Raw genomic sequence first — 26,482 nt, forward strand, 5'->3', positions numbered from 1 at the left:
GCCCCATGGCTTCTGGTGGGGACAGGGGCCACCGTGAGGGGCTTCCCCTGTCCTGCAGCTTCTGCTGGGGACAGGGTTAGGGGCATGGGAGGCTTCCCCTGTCCTGCCCACCTGCCGCTGCTGCTGGGGAGCAGGTTCGGGGGAACTGGGGCTTCCCCTGCCCCGCCCAGCGCTGCTGCCAAGACTCCGGGGTTCTGCTGCCCAGTGGCAGATTTTTTCCAGGGCCCCTGGGCACGAGCCCTGTTGTCTCAGTGGCTAATCCACCACTGCACTGGCCTTTATAAAGGGTGACAAACATCTGAGGAACCAGAGTCCTATCCAGCCACTCAGAGGAAAATGCAAGAATTGGGGGAAAAATAAAAACTGAGAAGTATTCATTATCATAGCATATCCGAAAGGGACGTAGCCTCCTTGCAGATCAAGCACAGAAATGTTTGGGTTTCCTTCGGACAACAGAAATCCATTTTCCAAATGAGAAAATGCTAACAGTAAGTCCCAATCCTGCCTCATTTGCCTGCTCAAATCAGTATTCAGTCACCTATAGGCCAGTTTGAGCACCTGTGCTGGAATACCAGACCCAGTCTGTTCTCAATTTCAAAGACTTGACATCTCTGATTTACAGATGGCTGAATTTAGATCTGAAATGAGCCATGTATTTCCAGGCAGAGATGCGAGTTGAGCTCCAAAGCTGGAACAGACTAAAACCCCCTCCTGGAGGCTTCACTGGCATTAAGACAGTGCTGCAAATGTATTGCGAGTATGGATGAGACCAGAGCTGAGGGGCAACTCCACAACTTCTTCTAAAGCAGCCCATTACATCCTGCATAACACAGGCCCATAGAATTTTACCCAGCAATTCCGACAGCAAGCCCAACAGCTTGTGCTTCTTGACCCACTTTCAGGGCAGAAATCTTGTCAACATTTGTAAAAAGCAAACACACTCCCCAGGCCTTTTCCGAATTCTTTATTATGTAGAACAGATTATATATGAACAATTTTTTTCCAAGCAGTTGTTTTTCTCCAGTGTTTTTAACATGCATTGTTACCCTTTTTATAGTCAATGGACCATCTGCTTCTCTTCTCCCTCCCTGCCCACACAGTACCCAGCTTCATGTTCATCCTCAACAGTGTAAAAAAAAGTAAATATCTGGCACAAAATATTCTGGGGAAGCCCATTAAAAAGGTCATTTAAAATGTTTCATATCTACAAAAGATCCAATATATATATGTACATTATAGCAATGCAGAGGCAAAGGAACACTGTGCAATGTAAGACTTCAAAAGCTTTGACTGGGTGGTGATTCAACCCTAGGGCTATGGAAATATGGGCCACCATTAGCTTTGGGGCAGCTAGCCTAAAGCCTCAGGCTCCATGCTAGTTATTTTGCTCTCTTGCAGACCTTTATTAGCCCCCTTCTGGAGTGACATTGAAAAACTGGAAATGCCTTTGGCTTAATACACCCTGTTAGGGGACTGCAGAAACACTGGCTGAACAGGGTGAGATTTGGCAAACAGTGGGCACATACAGTGTCTGTATGGTTTACAGCACACTTCATTTGGTCAGCGATATTTCTATCTGCATCAACCCCTGGCCCAATCCTGCTGCTCCATTGACACACATGCTTGTCTACAGGCGAAGAAATAATTAAGTTGCTAGATGCCACAACTTCCTGCATGCTAAAACCTCTCTCTCCCAGCCTCCCCCTAATCCTTCCTCTCTTCCAGCAGCCCCAGGGGCAGATCACCAAACCTTGCCAAGCAGTAGCATTGATGCAGAGCTGTAATGACTGCACTTGACCCTTGTGTACAGATGCCTCTTCTGCTTATTAAACAAACCTTGCTGATAGGCAGGGCTGAACACAAAGAAAACCCACCCCTCCCACCCCCAAGACACAACATTCTCTATTGGTTAATTACGAGTCCAGAATATCTGCGGGTTAAGATCTATTGTATTCTTTAGAGTCAGTTTATTAATTCTTCATATAAAAAAATCAGTTTAAGGCCTTTTAATAGTACGCACTGTGCAGTCCAGTCATCCCTCCTCCCCCACCCAACTCTTTTTTGGGACACAGACGGAACAGTAGAGCTCCAAGCTCGGTACAAAGCACGTTAACATGAGATAAACCCCAAAGTACTTCCCCCAGGCAGACATTTCCCATGCGTGCAAGCCCCACACACAAAACCTTCGGACAGGAAAACAGCTTGCAAGACTGGGAACCTTCGCAGGAGTACAAGTCACCACAATTAAAACCGAGTTTAAAAAATGGTTTCAAGTTAAATGGACTACACCTGACTGCTTCTCTCACCTGATGGTGGTCCACTTCAGTTCCAGCTCTAGTCCTGGGACAGCCAACGTTACACCTGACAGTCACGTTAGCGATTTACCGGTACCCTGAGGCTGAACTTATGTTAAAATGGAACAGTCTGCAGCTGCCTCACTCTTCAATACACAGGTGCAACTGATGGAGACTGTAGGTTCCAGCATTCAACGTTCTCAAAAGCTGAGTATAACTATAGTGGTTAAGATGGAGCACTACATTCTGCAACACGTCTCCACAGGCCGTACTGTCTGCAGAGAGAGAAAGGTGGCCATGGTAGCAGTTTAGAACTCTGCAGGACACCCTCTTATGTGTGATCAGACTCCCCATGTCTCTTCTCCCACCCTCTCCTTTGCTTCACTTGAACGATCTGTTAACTAACCTCACTAATAGACAGTAGGAGTCCTAGACTGTAAATACCTGGAGGCCAAAAAAAACCTCTCCTCTTGCCCCGTTTACCCAACAAGCCAAACACTTTTCCAAAGGGGGAAGGGAGTTAAAGGTGGCCAGCAGATGGGAGGGAGCATTTCCATTTATATGGAGCTTCAGGAGGTCTGGAGCAGGCAAGGCTCAGACCCTTCAACCCAGTGGGAGCTGCACTCTTACTTTCAGGATCACTGCTCTAAAGCATGTGGAAAAGCCTTCCATACAGCAGAGAGGAGAAAGCGACGGTAATCTTTTCTTTGTTCACTGTCCACTGTTGGATCAGGAAGCCAGATTTCCCTCGCATGAATGGCACTGGGCTGCATTAGTTTCACTGGAACACTTCCCGTGCCTGCTTTCGGCAGGCAGGTGCAATTATGACAGACGGTGAGGGGTATTTCTGTTCTCTAGGTGTGTAAGAGGAAAATGCTGCAATTCCCTTGCTGAAACATTCTACCTATCCCTGATAACTGACTGCAACAGGCAATAAGGGAGGGTGCAGAAAGTGCTTTTACCCCCACAAGGAATTGGACCAGCTCACGGCCGGGAGCTCTGGATTGGAGCAAAGTGTTCTTTACCAGTAACAGCAGGGGCCCAGAGTGGGGAAAAAAAACCTCTCAAGTTGCTCCTCAGAAGTAAAAAGACATGTGCACATCAGAGATAGAGAAATCAAACCGTGTTAAAAAAATAGCGTGCACGCTGAGACTTTGTACAAATGCTTGTCTCCTATGATACAAACCAAATCCTGGATATTTTGATACCAAAAACATAAGCCGCCCCCTCTCTCCCACAGGAACTAAAAGAAATAGAATGGTGACTACAGATCATGAGAACTTCAGGTGCCTCCTTAACTCTAGAAAAATCTCCCAGTAGGGGAAGGCCAGTCCCCAGCAGGATGCAAGGACCACATCCTTCACTAGCGCACAGTGGCCTCCCTTTACTAAAGCTGAGTGTAAGACTGGAAATCCCTTTAGGTTTAATAAAACAGACATCAGCACTAGCAGTGTGTGTTTTAAAGTCCTCTCCAGCTCAGGAAGTAAGCTTTCTTCTCTTTTCCTTAACTCCGTTCTCCAGAGATGCAGTTGCATGACAAGGGTCAAAATTCAGTGAAGGAACAGTACAGAGAGAAACCCTCTGCACAAGGCCAGCCTTAATTCTGTCTTGGAGCTATGCATCTCTTTATATAAAAGCAGGGAAAAAAACAGAATTTTCAATTAAAGCTGCTCATAAAAGTTGGCAGGGCCTGAGGTCTGCATCCTAAGCAGCCTCTCTCCTTCTCATTTCACTCTAAGAGTGTCTTTCATTTACTACTTTGGCAAGGACAAAAAGGGCATGAATTTTACTTCTGGTGAAAGCTTTGCAACTGTCCCCCCGCCTCCGGGTACACTGCCATCCCGTTTCCACATGAAGGCAAGCATAGTCTGATGCAGCAGGGACCTGCTCTTTCATTTCTGGGGATGAAATTTTCAATGGACCTTGAAAGATTTCCCTAGCTTTTAAAACACGACTACCTGAACACAATGTGTCAAATCTCAAGCTCTTAACATGTTTTTAGAAGCAATTTATCTAGTTATCAGACTTTGGCCAAACACATCCTCCTGAAGTAACATGGGCCTCCTGAACCAGAAAAAAAAAATCCCACTTCCCATACAGGATGCAGCACAGACCCCAGGGCAATCCAAGACTGAAATTTAATCAAGTGGTTTCACAATGTTAGCTGGACAGAGTGTGATTGAGCCAAGTCTTAGGAATGGATACAGTATTTAATATGCTGGTGTACCATGGTGTAATGGCATTATCACCACAGGTCATCCCAAACAACTGTCATAGAACCCAACTGCACATTAACTATTTTGAGACTTTTTTTTTTAAAAAACAGCAAACCTGTGTTAGAAATACTTTAAGGAGTTTAATAAAGTAATGTAATAGTATTTTTCATTACCCTCTGTCTACAAAGCCAGACTGCCTTAGCATCGAGAGACCAAATGCACAGGAAGAGGGAAAGAAATTAGGACTTACATTTTTAGAACCTAAAATAGGTTTTCTGGGAGTCAGCACCTCACAATTGTAAAGGTTCAGTAGCTTGATCACATGGGGTTGGATACAAGTGCACTGTACAGCCCTGAGAAGCCGCAAAAATGCCAGGTCCCCACTGACCTACAGCCTTTATTTCATACAAGCTACCAGAGCCAGAAATCAGTCCTTAAAGGTATCACTTGACCAGGCCTGGAGCTTTGATCCGGAATTCTTGGGATGATCTTATCCAGGTTCCTGACACATTGAGCAGAGGGGAAAAAAACCAGCAGCTATTTTTATGATAGGACCTTTTAAAAAGCAGCAGCTATCTGAGCTACTCATTGGTTTGGAATGTTACAAGCAGTCCTGGCTGAGAAAACTTAATGGGCAGAGTGCAGGTGAAGAGGGTCAAAGGGGCAAAATAAACTCAGATCATTCCAGGACTTTGCAGTTTATTCCATGACTGAAGAAATAAAGGAAACTATTCTAGGTGTATCATGACCACATGTGAGGTGTGGACATATTGTATGGATAGATGATCAATTCCAGCAAACAAAACATCTCCAGTGGATTTGATATACTGAAGGACTTATCTGTGGCTATTTCAATTCATAATTTCAACTTACATTTTTAAAACTTCTGATTTTGTACTACTGCACTTCAAATCAACAAAAATGATTGTTTTTAGACTTGAGACAATTTGCTTCTGAGGGTTAGTTATACAGCATGGGGCAAGATGCATAAGTCTATGTCTACACTACAGACTTGACAGCAGCACAGCTGCACCGCTTTAAGGTCTCCCGTGTAGCCGCTCTATGCCTACAGGAGAGAGCTCTCCTGTGAGTATAATTAAAACCACCCCTCACGAGCCATGTGTTCTTTCCACACCCCTGACCGACAAAAGTGCTAGTGTAGACATAGCCTAGGTTATAAAATGGGGTTTCTATAAAACAGAAGGTGATACTGCTTTAATCCACCACGTAGTATCTGCAGATCTGCTTGGCTTTGTGATCAAAGAGTGCCACTTCTGTCAGTGGCACAGAATAAAAGTTACAAAACTACAATCACACTTAAAAAGTTATCTTTTGCTTTGCTGCACCAGACAGATGGACTTGATCCACACTGTGCTTCCATTTGAAAATTGAGAATCTCATTCTAAAGGTCACTGCCACCTGCAAAGAGCATCATGACCAGACCAAGTTTAAGAGGGACCCCCACACCAAATTGTAGATCTTGGCTTTGCAGTCTCTTCAGTGCTTTGTTTAAGACACTAATCTTTGCAAAACCAATTTCACAAAATATACTGAGAGTCTCAGACAACCAAATCTGAACACGCTACATTGGAGTTAACTGCATTGCTGTGCACTAAGATTTCTTTTGCAGAACTGCCCCAAATAAATGTAGCTGCTCATTATACCCTTCTTACCATGCAATTCCGGTTCTGATAGCAAATGGGAGCTTTCTCCAGTAGAAGAGAAAGATTTGGGGGTTTTAGTTATAATTCTGAGTATATATTTTTTTTATAACCTGTCAATCATCTGATCATCTTTTAACAGACCTGGACAGCTCTTAAGCTTGAGCAAAGCAAAGTTGCTCGTACATGAGGAAGTGAGCCACAATAGATTCATTTTCGGAAATGGAGGTCTGACTATGCCATGAGTTAGAGCTATGAGGAAATTAACAGTGGCAAGATCTTTCCTACTCAGAAAAGCTCTCCATCACCCCACCCCCCATAATGACAATACTTGGCATCAAACCAGGAATCAATCTGGTAGCCAGATTAGGGGAAAAAGGCTGAAGTCCAGAGAGGTCTCTTGCTTGTGGCTGGTGGAACTAGCCAACATTTTGGAACAATGTTTCTGTCAGTGACATGTCAGCAACATGTTTATTATTTAAAAAAAGACAACTCAAGTTTTAAACGTAAGTAAATGCAAAAGGAAAAAGCTTTGGTTGATTATGCATCTTGTTAAATAGATTAAACAAGTTATCAACAGTTTCTCTAGGAGATCTCCATTGAACAAACTGGCCAGCCCATCACTCCCTGGCAAAGTTAGACGCCTAGTAGTGAAATTGGAAGTGCTACCACAACAGTGCCGTGCTGCAGACATGACATTTCAGCTGGCACTCCTGAGACTAGTAGTGTACGTGGGGCATCTGTGCCAACTAGGGTCACTGTGATTTCACAGTGACAAATAAATAATTAAAAAAGCAACAAGAAAAAAAATAGAGCCAAGCATCTCTCTAGGGCCCTACCCTGAAGACACAAGAATCAAGCTGTTTTACTATTTACAAATTGCCATTTAGAGATGATGTGGCTACTTCAGTATTGTGAAAAAAATGTCCTTTTTATGCTAAGCAGTCAGAAGTGTGTGGTTCAAGGACTGCGTGGCCTCTGCGCCACAGAGTCTCTCGTGGGAATGCCCCAAGGCATGTGGAGGGAGTTCAGTCTTCTGTTTCTTCATACGTAGTCTCATCAAATGGCCGGTCCAAGAGAGGCACCAACCGGTGACGAGAATACTTCAGTTGCAAGAGGTCCCCAATTTCATCTAATTCCTTTAAAACCTGGGAGAGGGGAGAGACCACGACATATCAGCAGAGAGAATCAGGACATGAAACCCCTAATAGTACAGCTACCTCTGCATCTCTGACATACACTAAGTGCATAGACTACCTTGAAAGCAACCCTATAACTGAGCAAGGTTTTGCTATGCTGCCCCTTGTCACAAATTAAAGACAATACTAAGCTTCTCCCTAATCATTTTATTGTGGTTTTAGTGTAAAGCTGACAATTGACTGTCCCTAGAGTATGAAATATTATGTTTATGCACAGAACAAGTGTGAAAGATAGCAGCATGGCAAGCAAGCTTCCCCAATACACCGTGTGCCTTAATGCAAACCCCGAAAGGGCTATCCCAAAAGGCAATTCTCAGTCTCCACATCCTCATACTGTACCTCATTACAAGGTATATCCACTCCATTTAGACCCATATACACCATAGTCACAAATACACAACTGTACTCAGTTTAGCACTGTAAACTGACATCAGATATACAAACTAAGTGGCAGAAAACTTTACACAAACACCTTACATATTTATTTAGTACTAGCACTGCACTTTCAAAAGTGTAAAGTTTCTTACAGGCGCTAAGCTTATCGTCATCAGCTTGTATTGCAAGTAAAGTCGCGTTGGTCTGTCACACATTCGGATCTTAGGATGAGCAGCTCACTCTCATTTTATGGAAACTTCTAACACAGGAAGCCCACTGCAATGGTGTTTCTTTTGCAATGGACACTTTACTACAAACTGGACGAAGATCATTTCACACAGGCCATCAAACAGCTATGATTTTTGGTCACCACTGACTGGAGTGAATTTTTTAGCATCACATGCAACCCTACCTTAGAGTCATCAAAACAGACCCTCCCTAAGAAGAGAATCTATTATACTGAAGACTTTCCCTCATGATACTAGTCACTAGTGTCATGTGCACTATACAACACCATCAGGCCTTGTCTATATTTTAAATTGCACCAGTTTACATAAACGAGGCAAATTAGCAAAGGACAGCTTTTTCCCAGGTGACATGGATAGAATCAGGATAAGTGATGAAGACATGTTGCTGGCCAATCAAGCCAATGGTTCAAAAGACTTTGAATTAAAGGTAAAAATGTCAGTCGGGGGAGGGAGAATCAAAATCAGTCTCAAATTTTAGAATTGGACGAAGATTTTTTTTTTTTTTGGTTCAAAGACTTAACATGGCATAACAATATGCAACTCTGCAGCAAAGAATCTTTACAATACTAACTGAAACAGACAGCACCTGGGGTCTAAAGACTAAATCATCAAAGCACATCTATGTTAACTTGCTCAGGCATCCAAACATGACAACCTTTGCATAGCAGACATAATGGCTCAGCGGAATAGATAACGGGTCTGCTGCTATGACAGATTGAAGCTCTCAAGTAAAAATAGATATTTACTTCAGGCTTTACATTCAATAAAATATTTTTATTTGTGCAGCATAAGAGGAGTGCGTGGCTTCTTAGAAGAATCTGATTCTTTATTAGCCACATCCCCCAGATCATGCCTCTGCCACTGAAAGATGGCAAAGTGGATGGACCTCACCTGAAATATTCCTGGGAAAGCCATGCTAGTCTAACAGCAAGAGTCAAGGCTGGGTGTGGAATCTTACATATAATTTGGCCATTTGGAATGCATGAATGGATGAACCTGAACGGTTCCCAAACAAACAGCTAGGCGCTCAGGTTGTGGGCTCATCATTGGAAGGGCAAGTTCCCCCACAGATTTGCAATACTGTCTCAGATTGCACCTATGCCCTCAAGGCAACACAATGCCACCAGCTCGTGAGTAATGTGATTTTTGGCCCCAGGAAGAGCTCCTGCCTTCACAGGATTTTGGGGAAGAAGTGTGTGCATGCATGCCCACCTAACTCTCACTCATGTTGCTACACTGCCTTTCAGAAGAAACATGCCAAATGAGGCACTTATGTCACCCACACTAACTGGGGTTCAGTGTTACCCACTGGTGGTCAGACCACATACAGAGGTTTATGCCTCTGCTACTGCTTTCATGCTTCGAGACCTGGTGCTTGAAGGCACAGGCTCCTGCTTTTTACATCAAGAGGTCTATGCCCAATCTCCAAACAACCAAAGTTGGAGTGCTGTTACATTTGACTATGCTCTGTAACCCCTTGACCATAATCTACTTCCAGAGCAGGAACAGAACCCAGGAATCCTGATGCCCAATGTTCCATTTCTGTCTCACATACAGTTGTGTAATCCTGTATGGGCTGGTCCACAGAGAGGTCTGTGTAGAGGATCTGTAGATTCAAACTCTGTTAGTGCCCCATGAGGCGGTGAAAAATACACAAGTATAAATATTAAGTGTATGGACACTAGAATAGTTACTGTAATTGTTTTATATTAAAAAAATATTTAGAAGTGAATTTGCATGTTGTGCTAATGTTTTACTGATGCATTCTTATTTTGATTTGGTTATTTATATTATCAAAATGCACATGAGCCCCAGTCATGGACCCCATTGTGCTAGGTGCTGTACAAACAGAACAAAAAGACAGTCCATGTCCCAAAGACCCTACAGCAAAACCTAGCAGACTGAGATGGGCAAGTTAACAATTAGACAAAAATGGGAGCTATCCCTTTAAGAGCACAGCGGCAGATTTTGCTGGTGTCCTGAATAGACAACACTGCTTGTGTAAGCTCCAAAGTGATCAAAACTTGATTTAATAAACATATCTTTCCAGGAAGCAAGCCTCATCCTCCAAGATGTAATATTAGTGCTATGGGGGACTGGACACCTTAGGGCAGTGGAAATGAACTACCTAGCTTTTCACCTGCAGGTCCCTATTGAACCCTGGCCAGCCCAGCAGGGATTGAAGTTGTTCCCATCTAATGGATGTTTGATGGCCCCTATATGAGAGGAGTTTGATGAATCCAAATTCCAGATCTCATATCACAAACTCACTATCATGCTTTGCATTAGACCGATCTCTCTAGGGGAGGGACTGCCTCTCTACACATTTTTACATTGCCTTGCACAATGGGGCCCCGATCTCAGTTGGGTCCTCTACCAAGGACTTCTGCAGCCGGAGCCAAAGTCACCTTAATGTAGTTTTGCAAGAGTAAGCAATGCTATTTGCTCATCCCCTAGTACGTATGAGACGAGTTCAAAAGTTAGAAGAAACTTTAAAAGACAAGGTTTTTTGGTTTAAGTCATGATTTCTGGGCCAACCTCATGATTTCTGAACTTCTGGGGTTAGTATTACTGCACATAATGGTGCTTGAAGCTTAAGTTTGTTTATACAGATATACTCAACCGTTCCATGAGAGATCCACTAATTCCATACGTAGGATTAATATTCTAATTGTGAGATTGTCTAGTCCAAATCTCCTGTTCTTGAGAATGGTGTTAGCAGGAAGGGTTAATGTATTTCTACAAGATTTACCTTCCTGGATCAATATTTCAAGTTTTTGTTTCTTTAAACAATGGCCCCTCATGCTTGTTATATCTGGCAGCAAGAGACTATCCGCTCCAAAATTTGGGGGAATGACAAGCCTGGAAGAAGCTGGACTTCAGTATAATAGTGGGCATGTTTTACCAGAGCTTTAACGAAAGGCCCCATATGGAAACAATTTAAGGTTGAATTTCTGTTGAAAGAACTGTTATTCTTGAACTCAGATTTAGGATTTTATTAATTTTAAACAAAAAGAATCATGTCACTAGCAAAGACTACAAAGGAAACAGCACTGGTGAACTCTGACTTCAGGAAAGTGTAATATATTTTTCATCACTGAAAAGAAAGCACCAGCCCACAGGGATGCAGGTTAGGAGGGACTTTGCTCTAATCCAGAGCCAAATATTTTCAGGCAAGGAAATTTTATTTACATAAAACAATTATAAATTGTAATGGAGAACTGCTGCCCATTGTGTGGGTTTATTTAATAAGAAAAGGGAATCATCATTATAAATCATCATTTATAAGTTAAGCCTCTCTCGTACAAGCTTCCAACATTAGGTGAAATTTGTTTAGGAAAGTGTCCGGATAATAGAACTGGTAGCTCCAGGCATATAAGTGTAGACTTTACCCAATTTCCCTCTCCAGCCTCAGCTCTGACAAGCCCCCTGCTAGCCCTCCCCAATTCTATCACAGATTCAATATTTCTTTGGTATTTTTGCAATCAGTTAGAGAGGGATCAGATCCGGCGGCCAGTGCTTAACCTCTGATGGCTGTTTGCTACCAAACTCCCCCTCTACATCAGAGAAGACACAATAAGACAAATGGTATGTCTATACTACCTGCCGGATCAGCGGGCAGAGATCGATCCAACAGGGGTTGATTTGTTGCGTCTAATCTAGACACGATAAATCAACCCGAGCGCTCTCTCATTGACTTCTGTACTCCAGTGCTGCGAGAGGCGCAGATAGAGTCGACGGGGGAGTGGCAACAGTCAACTCACCGTAGCGAAGATGCTGCAGTGAGTAGGTTTAAGTACATCGACTTCAGCTATGTTATTCACGTAGCTGAAGTTGCGTAACTTAGATTGATCCCCCCCAGTTTAGACCAGGCCTTAATAATTTCCTCTAAATTGAAGCACCTGGTTATTTTTGGAGAAGTTCTATATAAAGCGTTATTACTATTATTGGCTATATTAATAGTTAAAAATAAACATGAGAAAAAATAAGATTTGAAATATTCTTTGGCCAGTTGGAATGCTACTAGTGAACAGGATGGTAGAAGAAAGGTACGCTTACAACAGAGGAGCATGGTTTTGTTTTGAATGGAAAGGGTACAGTACTATTTATTCATTTATAATAGCATCATAAGCATACTTGAGAAAACAAATAGATGGACACCTCATCCCAAAGTGCTTACTCTAAATTAAGACAACAGGAGGAGACAACAGACAGTGTAGAATTGAGAGACAGAGTAAGGGCTTGTCTACACTTGAAATGCTTCAGTACAGACACTACCTATGCTGACAGGACGTGTTCTCCTGTCAACTTACAATGCTTTTCAACTTGGTCTGCAGACTGTCTAAGATTTCTAAAGGGGTCCACACCACCACTGGAAAATTTGTAGGGGTCCACAAATGAAAAAAGGTTGAAAACCACTGGCCTAGGTAATCCATCTCCTTGAGAGGTGGTAGATAGGTCAATGGAAGAATTCTTCTGTTGACGAGGGTTAGGTAGGCTTAACTATGATGTGGATTTTTCCACACCTTTATGTGACGTAGCTATGCCAATGTAAGTTCCCAGTGTAGACCAGCTGTAAGGGCTTGTCTGCACTTACCAGGGGATCGTCTGCAGATTGCTCTCCCGTCAACACTGAGTAGTGTGGACCCCGCAGTAAGTAGATCTACGTCAATTTGAGTTATGCTATTCACTTAACTCAAATTGCGTAGCTTAGATCGAATTTCCCCTATAGTGTAGACAAGGCCTAAGAGACTGTGGTCACTTGGGTGACTTGTATGCATGTCATCCTGTTTGCCTAGTTGATTAAATAATTGTAAGGGGATGAGTCTGATCAGTGACGCATAGTGCAGTAAATCCTTTATTGAATAAGTAACTGTGGTGAGGAAAGATAACTGAATCTAAGCTTGCTATAAAATTGCACATTCATTTATGTATTGTGTGTACACATACATGACTTATACCATTCTGTTTTATTGGTTTCCTAGCAAAGACAAAAACCAAACAAGTTGAATTCTCAGCTGCTGATCTAAAGGTGCTGTGGTGGTAGGCTCTTGGTTTTTGACAACACATTGGAAACTGTCAGCTCACCTGCCAACTCCTGTCTATTACACTATATAGAACTGTTACTACCTACTCGTATTTGGACACTTCTGAGACAACGCAGTTGGCTATAATCCATCAATACAGTTACAGGGTATATGCTCATGACCTAACTAAGCTGTCTAAACCGTGTGTGTTTAAATATTCTCCTGCTTTCTGACTCTACACGTCTCTAGCCACAGAGATGTGATCTCGAGTGCCTTGCCCACCAGTTCCCCTTCTCTCCCAAAGAAAATAGGAGATAGTGCTTAGGAGGAGCTCCCAAAAGAGTTTCCTGGGAAAAGAGTAACTCCAGCAGCACAGCGCCTAGAGCCATTCTGAGGTACTGGGTTCAGTACAAAGGGAAAAGCATCACTTGAGTTATCACTTTATGAAGCTCCTAGAAAGCTTTAATGGAACCACACCATGAAGCAGGGAGTCTGCAGAACATTGGGAGCTTTGACATAGCCTTGGACTGGGTTACATACAGTGTGCCTGTCCTTCAAAGACAACAAGCTTAAACAACTATCTGTTGAAATAAATTTAGTCACCACAATAGGTGCAACGGAGCAGTCCTCCATCACCTGCCAATGTGCAGGTGGACTGCGTTCTGAGGACATCTGAGGACAGTGTTCAATCCTTCACCTCTGAGGCTTTAGCAAGGGTGACAGTTCTAACTCCAGTTACTCCTCAGGGAATTCTGCAAATTTTATTTGTCAATAAATAAATGTGAAGGCTCCAGCATGGCAGTGGGGAGCATAGGCATGAAGGTGGGAGATCACCCTGCAGCCCCCCTGGGAAACAGACTCAGCAGTGAGGCTGCACCAGACCCTGACACTGCACAAGGGCTGGGCCTACCCCAGAAACACCCCGAGGCCCTGCCCCTCTGTGCCGGGTACAGCCTGGCAAGTTCCAAGTGTGGAGGGATCCAGGTGTGGTGTGAGGGATTTCTATGTTGGGAAATCTGGGTGCAGGTGGCTCAGAGTGAGTGAGTGAGTGAGTGAGTGAAAATCTGGATGCCTCACTGGGGGTGGGGGGTGTAGGAGTGTCAAGGTGAAGGTGGTTGGAGTTGGTGTGTGGGGGGGGTCAGTGTGGAGTATGGGGCTTGGCAGGGGGGTCCGGGTGCTGGAAAAGTGGGGCTTAGTGGGGTGTGAATTTGGGTACAGCGAGTTGGAGCTCAGTGAGGTGGGGGTCCAGGTGTGGGGGGGCTCGTTGGGATGGTGCAGTGGTCAGCGGGGGGGTCCAGGTGCAGCAGAGGTGGGGCTCCACAAGAGGGAGGAGGCCCCTGGGTGCAGGGAGGGTCCAGATGCAGGGGGTGAGGCTCAGCAGAGTGGGGGTTCGGGCAGAAGGGGCTTGGTGGGAGGATCTGGATGCATGGGGGTTGGGAGGATGGGGTAGCAGCTCCTAATACAGTGACCCCTTCCCCCACAGTTGAGGAACGATGGGGGCGGGGGGGGAGGGGAAGGGGAGGGAGAGCTTCCTGCAGCTGAGGGAGGTTTTTGCGGAGTGGGTCTGACCCAGCTTCAGCTGCTGCTTGCAGGGGAAGAGCAAGTCCTGTCCTCCCCCATCCTCATCCCATCTGGGACTAGTAGCTAAGCCTGGTGCAGGGTAGGAGCCACAGGCCAGGGTGTCCCCAGCCCTGTCCCCCTGCAGTGATTTACCTCTTCACCAGCTGCTCCAGGCACCTAAAATGATGTGCCCACACTACTGGGGAAGGGTGCATGACCGCTCTTGAGGCTTCCGTTTCACTTCTCTGTCAGAAAATAATTTTTCTGCATGGAAACAAAGAAGTCTCCTGGGGGACATGAATTCGGTGTGCGCACAGTGGTGTAGAATTCTCTCCAGGAATATCTAGTGGTACGTAATGTCCTGATGTCAACAACACTGCACTCCTGGGCCCCGATTAGCTAGTCCGTCTTTTCCAGCTCTAACTTCCAAGTCTAAGGCTAGAAGGAACAAGCACTTGCCCTTGTGTTCTTAACTATCCATAACACACAAATTACCGCCTTTTAAGAGAGGAAGGGGAGTTCTCTCAAGGGAAGTGATGGACAGAGTGTTAGCTGGCTCATTTAAAAACATACTGAGGAAAGCCCTAGAATATGTACCATAGACAACCACGTATTGTCCAGAGGGAAATCTTTTTCATCTCTAGTTTCTGTGATGCTATGAATACTTGTTTGGCTTGTGTGCCGAACACAGAACCAGCTTGCAAAAACCAACAGCCAAATGCCGTCTCTGTTTAGAGAAGGTACAGACATGGATGAGAGGAAGACAAGATCAGACACTTACAGTATCAAGCATCTCTTTGGTATGAGCTGCAGACACACAGAATCTGGCTCTGGATTCGATGATTGGGGTGGCAGGGAAACCCACAACCACGACACCTATCTTTCGCTTCAGCATCTCACGCCCAAATGCACTGCAAGAGAAAGCAATGAGGAATGTTGAGAGTGATACTGAAGAAGCAGAGACAGAGCAGCAGCGTAAAGGTCTCAGTACACTAAACCACACAGGCCTTTGGTGAAGCGTGCCTGACAGGCTGCAGTTCTGACTTTCCACTGCCTTCTCTTTGAGGTAGAATGCCTGCTCACAAAGGCTTCTTTTGTTCAGTCCAGAGGTGGTCTTCCCAGAAAGGTTTCACTGTATTAAGTTCTAACAAAGCTGAAAGATTATATTTGGCAGGAGCTGGTCTTTTAGTGGGCTGCTTCTAAATGGATTTGTAACCTAAGCTTGAAAATCTTTCTGATGGAAAACAAGGACTTACACTCCAGAGTCTGACTATAAGAGGAATTCCCCCCTGCTGCCTATCCCTGAAGCAGAAGCCTCTGCAGTTTCAAAAAAGGATTGTTTTCACCAATGTAATGCAATTAAGGTACACTGTGGCATCTGCTCAAAAGTGCTCTTAAGAACCTAGCAATTGCCATTCTTGACTAGGTAGCAGACTAGATCGACAATTGACAGTATGCCAGACAGTGGCCAGAACTAGATTCTTCAGAGGAAGGTGCAAGAATCTCCATAATGGACAGACAGGGAATACCTTCCCATAAGGAAAATTCATTCCTAATCCTTGTCAGATAGTGGCTGTCTTATACCCCAGAGGCATGAGGGTTTATAATCCTAATGTAACTGTGAAAGTTTCCACAATCCATATAAAAAAATCTAACCCTTCTTTGTACTGTACTAAGCTCTTGGCCTCAACTCGCAATGAGTTTCATGGACTTATGCACTGTGTAAAATGTACTTCCTTTTAAGTGGTTTTAAATTTGCTGCCCTTCAATTTCATGGAATTCCCCTTTGTTCTTGAATTAGGAGAATGGGGATGTTCCTATTTACCCATTCACCTTCTCTGTACCATTTGTTATTCTGTGTACATCTCTGATAGCCTCTTATTCATATCCTCTCTAATGTAAACATTCCCAGCACAAGGCCCCAAAAAAAGTATGACCTAAACAGCTGTAAATCGAGGGACTATCTGTTTGAGACCAAAACCACTTCAGAACCTGGTACCTCCCGCATGTGGTTCTGTGACCATCACATCACGCCCAGGAGTGGCTTCCATTTCTACCAGATCTCACCTCATCTCTTAGCTGCATGTCCCCCTTAGTCCCATATCTGAATCCCAAGAGCAACACAAAACCAATTCTTGCCTACAGTTTGGAGTTTACTCCTCTCCCTTTTGCTCATAGGCCAAAAAATACCTCTAAATGTCATTCTCTCAAATGCTTCTTTCCAAGTATAAACCAAGACGAAGAGAGCTTCCTGAGCACTTGTAGAACATGGCAGTATTCTACATGTCTCTGGCAGTTCTACATGCAGTAGGCACAGAGACCAGGAAAAAAAGCCAGCTTCCTAACAAGTCTGGGTCAAGTGGATGGATGGGGAATTTTCTCCACTGAACCTACCCAATTTTTGCTGGCATGTACAGCATCAAAGGCACAACTGGAGAATCTTCGTTTCCATAGATAATAAAACCCATCTCCTTCAGCCGCCTCCTGAAATACCTGGTGTTCTCTGCCAACTGCTGCACACATTCCTTGCCTGGAAAAAAAATGAAGGAAAAACCATGAGCAAAATGACCACCATAGATCACATGTACCACATAACTGTAGTTAGTCTTGTGCCATCTCTATTATGAACATATTTGGACCAGCTTTGTATATAAAAGTGTTAACTAAACTGCAAAGTTATTTAAAATTTGAACTGCAACCAGCAATTGTTTGCAGTATCTCCTTCCTCAGAGTTCCCTTTAACACGGCCAAGATTACTCTATTTTCTGGCTACACTGCTGCAGAATGGACAACAGATGACCCTTTTATGAGCTGCAAGAGTTTAAATGATTCCTTAATTCTTCCATAATAATTAGGTTTGTACTGAGATTGTCTGGAACATGGGTATACACGCTCCTATAAAAGATTCATGCCAGTAGACCATGGCTCACTGGCAAATCCACAACAACAAAGCAGAGTTAGTGAATTTGTGAAAGAGAATTCAGTAAAGAAACTGATCAACTGAGATAATATTGCTACCCTTTGCCAATATGCTGAAGTCAAAGAGGCACAAGATAAAAAGACAGCTATAAGGTAAGCACGCAAACCAAAATTTAGTTTAAGGTTTTATTTTCTGAACTTACCATTACAGCAGAACAAACTGAAAGTTCAACCTCTGACTTGAAATGCAGGGTTGCAGATGGACTGAGATTTGAAAATCCAAAGCCATGCTTACAGAGGAATACTTTCAAGCTTCTGTCAGATGTATCCATAACATGAGCAAGTTCAGCTCCTGAAACCTGACACAAGGCTTTTGAAGATAGCTCCAGATATTTTTTTCTCCATTCTTGCTGCACATTATGAGCGTGCTGTTACATTACTCCAACTCCTGTACACTGCAGTTGCATCTGCACATATCCTGGTCTCTCAAACAGACTCGTATGTGTGCCTACACATTGAAATGATCAGACCTTTTACTCCAAAGCTCAGTACCCCTCCCCCATTCCCACATATCACAAGTCTCCCACCCAAAAAAATACATCAAATTTCTCTGCTACACAAATCCTTTGAAAGGATCACTGTCTTCAGAATGCCACGGTCTAAATAATACCCCATATTTTATACTGATAGTATGCAGTCTTAAGTGACTTTATGATATCTTTCTGGTTTCTGAAATGTTCTCTACCAACAATCCCAAATGAGGGTTTCAATTTAAAATTAGAATTATATTCCTAGAGACCCCTTCCAAAAAAAGTCACAAAGTCAGGTCAACTGCCCTCTCCCCAATAGTTAGAGCTATACCAAATTCTTGGTCCATTTTGGTCAATATCATGGTCACAGGATTTTAAAAAATTAATAAATTTCATGATTTCAGCTATTTAAATCTGAAATTTCAGTGTTGTAATTATAGGGGTCCTGACACAAAAAGGAGTTGTGGGGGAGGGAGAGGTCGCAAGGTTATTGTAAGGTTATTGTAGGGGGGGGTCGTGGTACTGCTATCCTGACTTCTGCGCTGCCTTGGGAGCTGGGCAGCTGGAGGGTGGCAGCTGCCGGCCAGGAGTCCAGCTCTGAAGGCAGAGCCAACGGCAGCAGCAGCAGCGCACCAGTAAGGACGGCATGGTATGGTATTGCCACCCTTCCTTCTGCACTGCTGGTGGCGGGGTGCCGCCTTCAGAGTGGGGTGCCTGGCCAACAGCCGCCGCTCTCCAGCTCCCCAGCTCTGACGGCAGCCCAGAAGTCACGGTGGCAATACCACAACCCCCCTAAAATAACCTTGTGACTCCCCTGCAACTCCCTTTTGGGTCAGGACCCCCAATTTGAGAAATGCTGGTCTCTCTTGTGAGATCTGTTTAGTATCGGGTAAAAGCACACAAAAGACCAGATTTCGCGGTCCGGGATGCGTTTTCGCATGGCCATGAATTTGGTAGGGGCCTACCCATAGTATACTGGTCAGATTTCTTACTAAAGATTTTCCTGCGAGAGAGTATAATAAAAGATCATGATGGCAGAGTTCTTATTGAAAGTGATATCATCAAATGCAGGTAGAGAGATTACTGTGCCAATATGTATGCCTCAGAACCACTTACAACACAGGACAATAGGAACGAGTACAGAGCTGGAGCCGTCAACCCTATGAGAGGCAGTGGTGCCAGCTATTATGGAAACGAAGCCTGGGAAAGCACCATGGCTAGATAACGTACCAGCACAATTGCTGAAAGGTAATTGGTGATCATGGTATTGAACTCATGTGGAAAATTTGCTTTAATGTATGGATGACTGGAAACTGGCCAGATGACTGGACGAAAGGAATCTTTCTGCCCTTACCAAAGGAAGTTACTGCAGGCTGTTCTATTCCCTTCAGCACCATATCTCCCTGATATCACACGTGAGTGAAATGCTGCTCTACATAATTCAGGATCACAAAGTGAAGGATAGAGCCACCACCAACACAACAACAGCTGGTTTCAGAGAGGGACAAGGCCTATGTAATAAAATAGCAAATATCAGTTATAACACTGAAAGATGCAGGAAGCATAATAACCCACTGATAACACGTCTCATTGACTATTCCAAAGTATTTGATACCGTCTGACATGACGGTCTCTGGAGGTTACTGGCAGATAGGTGGATTTGAAAGCATCTCATTGAAGTCATCACCAGTTGCATCGGTCAACAACAGATCATGGTACAAACAACACTGAGCAACAGCAAGTGGTTTTTCATTGGGCAGGCTGTGAGACAAGGGTGTATTTCTGTCCCCAAGTCTCTTCAATACATACAGAGAATTTATTATGAGAAGCCCTGGAAGGTTTTGATAAAGTGAAAGGAGCTCAGATTTCCATTGGTGGACACTTCTTAAAACTAACCGCAGATATGCTGATACAACACTCTTGCTGCAACTGCTGATGCAATGCAACAAATGCTGGGAGTCTGTAAAAACAGCTAGCGAGGAATATGAAATGCACATTCGTTGACACAATCAATAAAAGGATGCAAGCGGACATCACGATTAACACAGTCAAGCTGTAGATGAATTTAGTTATCTGGGCTCACACACATCCAGCCAAGAAGGCTGCTCAAATCAGAGCACTAGGGATGACTCCCACAGCCATGGCCTCCCTTATGAAACTGTGGGAAAATTGTGGCATCTTGAAATGTATGACGGTTAGATTGGAGAAAAGCTTAAATTTCTTTTCCATAGCAACTTATGGATGTGAATCCTGGGAAACTAATGCTGCTAACAAGAAGAAAACCAAAGCATTTAAGATGTGGTGTTTGAAGACTCTTGTGTATCTCCTGGATAGAAAAGATGAATATGTTTTATAAAAATATAAAATTATTGGACAGGAGTGGACCCCTGCTCTCAGAAATCAACAAGCCCAAACTTACGTACCCCGGTTACATCAGGCACAGAGGTGGAATAACCTGAGAAAGTTATAATGGAAGGAATGGTGCTGGGTCATCATTATAGGGGACAACCAGTGCGATGGATAGATAGTGTGCAGCAGATCACTGGGAGGTTAGCTACTGAGTGTACAAAGGTAATGATAGATTGAGAAGGCTTCTGAAAATTCTGCTGTCACCAGTATTCAGATATGAATAAATGGACTTTACAATCCTACATATTTTTCCTTTATTCACCACCATGTGTAGCAGAACAATGTGTCTATGGGGAATGTTATTTACAACAGTTATGTTATTAGTAAAAAGAACAGGAGTACTTGTGGCACCTTAAGAGACTAACAAATTTATTTGAGCATAAGCTTTCGTGAGCTACAGCTCACTTCATCTTCATCGGATGCATTCAGTGGAAATTCCACTGAATGCATCCGATGAAGTGAGCTGTAGCTCACGAAATTTGTTAGTCTCTAAGGTGCCACAAGTACCCCTTTTCTTTTTGTGACTACATACTAACATGGCTGCTACTCTGAAACCTGTCATTATGTTGTTAGTAGTATTCAGAACAGCATTCTGGTAAATGTTAGCACACCGCCTGCCCATGAGAATAGGGCAAAAAGGTTCAACAGAGGGACACACACTACGTTTGTTCAGGTACCAAGGTTGCCAAGCCTCCAGGATTGCCCTGGTGTCTCCAGGAATTAAAAATTAATTTTTAATGAAAGATTACATCATGTGATGAAACCTCCAGGAATAAATCCAACCAAAAATGGCAACCCTAGCACGTACCTGCCCTCTACCATATCTTGGTAGGTCCAATTTTTCCCCAACCAGCCACGACGGTGTCTTAAAGCTTACATGACAGCTCGTCCATACCAAGCCACTGGAGCCCAGAGCTTACAGTCTCCAGGTATAGCTTGGAAACATAAAGGCAAACTCTCACTCACATATGTATCTGGCTTCAACCGCTCTTTACAAGTAACCATATATACAACCAAATCTGTGCTGAGGCATTTGCTGCGTAAGGTACAGCCAGTGCATGCAGAAAATATGTCTGTATAGGCAGTCTAGACTAAACATCAGTCTATTTGACAGCAACATGTAAGGATGCCTACTTGAAATTAAAGTACTAACAATTATAGAGTATAATATATAGTTAAATTTGCCTACAGGAAGTTTCACTCACTCTCACCAACAAGACGGTTGCCATGGTTTTGGAGGACAAGTTGATGTTTTAATTTGTTTAGCATGAGAAGATACCAAGGCAGTGATAAGACTGGGATAGTAAGATTTACTATGGTCTACCCTGTATAACTTAAGATCACTGTCTTTCAGAGTTCTTGGAGAAGTGATGCCATATCTTTGTCTCTACTGAGTGCAAATTTCATCTGCTGAAACAGCAAGTGTAGCAGTAGTAACCCCTCAATGTGGTATGTGGTGGATGACTGGCTGGGCTCTGCTTACTTTTCTAGTTAGCAGTGTTCTGTAGTAGATGGAAGAGGAGACATCCAAGGGGCGCATCTCATGCCAGGAAGAGAAAAAATTTCGTTTGATGTGACCTGGAGTGACATGGGTTAATACCGTATGTAGTTCAAAGCCAAAAATAGGCCAAATACTCCATCCACAATCAAAAACCAAATATAAAAATAAAGGGTGAAACATCAGTGTGTTTTACATCCCAACTCCTCCTTCGATGAAAGGCTAGCTTCAGAGTTTTTAAACTACAATCACCACCACCAGCTAAGGACAATGTCTTCACCTCCCTTCCCCAATAACATTTTTTTTCAAAACACTCTCTCCAGAATTTGTGCTGTGTAAGTGTATAACTCCCTCCACCCTTTCTCACACATCTCCTGTAGAACAGGGACATAACTTCACACACTGAGCCTATCATGTAATTAGCTCTCAAGTCCAATCAGATCCCCTAAACGCAGAATCTCTCTAAGCTTTCTCAAGCCTGAACACTAGTAACTTGATTTCAGTTAATGCTGATTGCACAGTAAGGTCTGAATGAGCAGATCTACAACAACAGTGGAAGGTTAGTGTTCCTGACGGAGGGTGAGAGCTAATCCATATATTTCCAATCCCACTGTATGCAATAAAAGTTAGGGTTCTCCAGGGACAGTTCGAAAGAGCAAATTATGGTGAACAGGAAGGCTATGCTGGGACCTTCTCAGAGAAAGCTGCAGTGGTCCCTGTCCCTATATAATATCGCACAGCCACACCCCTTTTGGCAAAATTTTTAGTATGTATACTAAAAAAACCCCTCAAACAAATATCCACTTTCACTACTATGAATAAGAAGCAAGATAACTTATGCCCACATCACCTCTCTAATCATTGGAGGCTTCACGGGCTAAAGCGTAACCTGAAATCTCAGTCCTAATTTATAGTCCATAGCTGCTTTGCTATTTTCTTCTCTGGACTCTTTCAAGGCTCTCATGATGCTAAAAGTTAATGCTTATACTATGCTTTCAAGCTTCAAAGCATTTTATTGATACCCAGTAGTCTCTTCCCACCACTGCTGTGGAGCAATTCTTTGCCATTTTATAGATTGGGGTGGCCAACCTGTGGCTCCGGAGCCACATGCGGCTCCTCAGAAGTTAATATGCGGCTCCTAGTATAGGTACCGACTCTGAGGCTGGAGCTACAGATGTCTATTTTCCAATGTGCCGGGGGGGTGCTCACTGCTCAAGCCCTGCCCCTACCACAGGCCCTGCCCCCACCCCACCCCTTCCCCTCCCCTCCCCTGAGCCTGCCATGCCCTGGCTCCCCCTCCCCCCCCCCCCCGCCTCCTGCACACCACAAAACAGCTGATTGGGAGGTGCGGAGAGGTGCTGATTGGCAGGGCTGCCGATGGGAAGGAGACGCTGGGAACAGGGGAGGGGGAGCGGATGGGGGGCTGCTGACTTATTACTGTGGCTCTTTGGCTATGTACATTGGTAAATTCTGGTTCCTTCTCAGGCTCAGGTTGGCCACCCATTATAGATGAAGAAAATGGAGGAACAGTGAGGTTAAATGTCTAATCCAAGACTAGTCATCAGCCAAAACAAGGATTAAAACCCTGGAGCTTCTGTTCCCCTAGTCCTTTTACATCCAAAGTTCCATGTAGTTTTTACCTCCCTCAGCATAAGATATTTGGTATCCTGGCTCTATCTTAAAATACCACATTGCTTTCAAAGGCAATGGAGGTACACTACTGGAGTACTATGTAAAAGGTTAAGAGAAAACACACCCAACTCTGGCTTTGTCAACAGTAAATGCTGGTTTAACTACATTGGCATTAGCAACATTGAGAGCACCAGTGGTTGGGCTGCCAGCTGCTACCACCATTTTAAGCATGGAGTCCTTTAACCATGCTCCGAGCAGATGTAAATTAACATAGTGCTGACAACTGGCAGCAGTCAGCACATTTCTCGGTGCTAGTGCTCCCAGTGCTGCTAACCTCAGTGAAACCAAACCAGCATAAACAACTGTACAGGCAGGGCCCTAGATCCTATGTCTACACTGCAATGTAAGCTCAGCATTCCAATTCAGGCTCAAGCCTAACTGCGCTTCTGTCTACACACAAATCGTGCTAAGCCAGGGCTCAGATCCAGGGTCCCACGAGTGGGGGGTCTGAGCCTAAGTCAAGCTGGGCCCCAAGATCCAAGTCCTATTATTTTGCAGAGTAGAGACAGCCTGGACTCATGCTCTCAGTCTACCAAAAGTATCCTACAATCCCATGGGTCAACTTTCTTTGTCCTCTGGAGACTCAAGTTTTCCCACACTGCACCTGAACACAAGGCTAGAGTGCCCATATTTTGGGTGGGTGCTAGGGAATCTGAGATATGGGTGGTGAGACTAGGGCCAACATAATGTAGTGTAGATGCTAGATCTGCAGGTTGGGACCTAGGGTTCAACAATTCCTAACCTGACGTTACAAAGGAGTGTAGATGCTCAAGCCCTAGGTTAACAAACCCAGGGCCTGCTAACTCAAATTCTACTCCCCCTGGGTTTCTGCTGCAGTGCAGACATATCCAGTGTTATCCTGCTATGTACATAACAGTCAGACTTGCCTCTCTAGTCTGACCATAAGTTGTGGAGCTCAGACTTCTGTCTGTATCTGCTCAACTACAGGTCTAGGAAGATGCTGGGATGGCAGCAAGTTTCCAGCAGCTATAATTCTTGGCAAAGGTTAACTTCATTTTTCAGACAGCTCAAATCAGAGCTGCTGAGACACTGTCCTGCCAATTGTCTGCACACACAGAGGAGCTGTGTAACAGTTATGTTAACATCCTTTAATCTGGTGAACTGGAATGCAGTGACCTTCAGGGGGCAATGTAACTGAATTCTTTAAAGGACTAGAAAAGAAAACTAGGAGCCCCTTATCAGGGCATCTGATATGAAACTACATGGGGATGGTAAATGGATTAAATTAGCTACTGACAGATCTGCTTTGGGATTCAAGTCACAACCAGCTTGTCTCTTTGGTTTCCTAAAGTTAAGAACTAACTCCTCTTTTGCCTCTGTTACCTTTTACAACCCATTTCACTCACAAAAAAATTCCTTCACAATTCAGTGACACTACCCCTTGATACTAACAATCTGATTATCATCATGTAGTGTAAAGTTCACATCTATCTTCAAAGGGCTAGGCAGCCAAGGTATCATATAAGTAAAGGTCACATGCCATTTAAAGGGCATGTTCCCTTTATATCCAGCCTTCAACTCTTACAGAGCTGGGGTGGTATTGGTTTTGTGGATCCGGCAGAGATAAGAAATAAGAACAAGGCTGTAAGAGAATGAAAATAAATGCATGTTTGGAGAGCTAAGATGTGCTAAGTGTGTCTAGATAGTAGTTAGATGGGAAAACACCCATGTCCTTGATTGTAACAACCTTTCATGAGCCCTGGATGACAAGGTACATCACTTTAAATCGCCACCACTCTGGTTGACAGATGCCACATGATACCTTTAGTGCAGAAGTGGTACTCAAGCATGAAGTAGCACCTCTCCTACCCCAGGCTACCACCATGATAACAGCAGCTTCAGTGGCTGAGCAGTTAAGAGCCTCTCTCAAATCCATTCTTTATGGAACTGTCAGTATAAGGTGGCTTCTATCAACCCTACAGGAACATTTCAGGCCTGGGAACACCAGATAAGTGTTCTGACATTTATAAGCACTGTGGTGAGCAACCTAACTTTATACATTGTGCACCGGACCTGCTCTTGCTTTAGGCCTGCACAGCTTTGCACTTGTACTAGAGTGCTACTAGGTGCCATAGATGAAATGATGGTAGGGATGAGGGTAAGACATTTTTTGTTCCAATGCACCTCTTCCAGTAATTGGTGCTTATTATTTCACTTTTAATGCTAATTTTACAAACTTCTATTTAAGCCTCAAAAGATGACTTGTATGGGGGGAAGGGGGAAGAATGGGCTTTTTACTCTGATATTTTTAAGACATATAAAGACACAGATGATGGCTGGATAAGAAGGATCATGTAAACAAATAGGAAGCAGCAACCTTGAAACAGTGAACTAAACACCCCTCTAAAATCCTGAGCAACTCAAAGCCTTCTCACGAGAATCCATTTCGTATCCTGCATACACCGTCTGAAGCAGCATGAGAATGATACATCTCTAGCACTGCTGGTACACGGTAAATCAGCATTATTTGGTTGTCAGTTTCTCCTGGGCTGAGAAATAAGGATATGTCACAGAATAACTTTCAAGTAACCATCTACCCCTCAGAAGCTCTCATGCCTAAAGTTAAGGACAAATGAAGGATGCACAGAGATGGGCAGCACTAAACAGGTGGGGAGTCTAAGATTCCACAGTGATCATGATGGGTGAATGATGGGGTTTATCAATGAAACGGGTATACAAAAGCTGTCATTGTGCTTCAAAACATCAAAGCTCTTGCTTAAACTAATAGTCCAAACTTTGTGTGTAGCATTGCCAGGAGCCTAAGGCTCTGGCTACACTATAAGATAAGATGACCTATGTTAGGTCGACTTACAGCCACCGCATTCATTACTGC

At 43.8% G+C, this 26,482-nt stretch overlaps 1 protein-coding gene across 1 annotated transcript in view; it reads right to left on the reverse strand.

Annotated features, from left to right (window-relative positions):
- Window positions 1–948: 948 nt before the first annotated feature.
- SPTLC2 (serine palmitoyltransferase long chain base subunit 2) overlaps window positions 949–26,482 on the reverse strand; it is a 114,409-nt gene continuing 88,875 nt past the window's right edge. Inside the window, exons 10-12 of the mRNA XM_048852923.2 lie at window positions 16,975–17,110; window positions 15,362–15,491; window positions 949–7,319 (exon numbers count right to left, since the gene is read on the reverse strand). Of these exons, the coding sequence (XP_048708880.2) occupies window positions 7,200–7,319; window positions 15,362–15,491; window positions 16,975–17,110 (386 nt within the window). The 3' untranslated portion in view covers window positions 949–7,199. The remainder of the gene's footprint in view (window positions 7,320–15,361; window positions 15,492–16,974; window positions 17,111–26,482) is intronic.

Source organism: Caretta caretta, chromosome 6 (assembly GCF_965140235.1).
Source record: "Caretta caretta isolate rCarCar2 chromosome 6, rCarCar1.hap1, whole genome shotgun sequence".
Classification (NCBI taxonomy): domain Eukaryota; kingdom Metazoa; phylum Chordata; order Testudines; family Cheloniidae; genus Caretta; species Caretta caretta.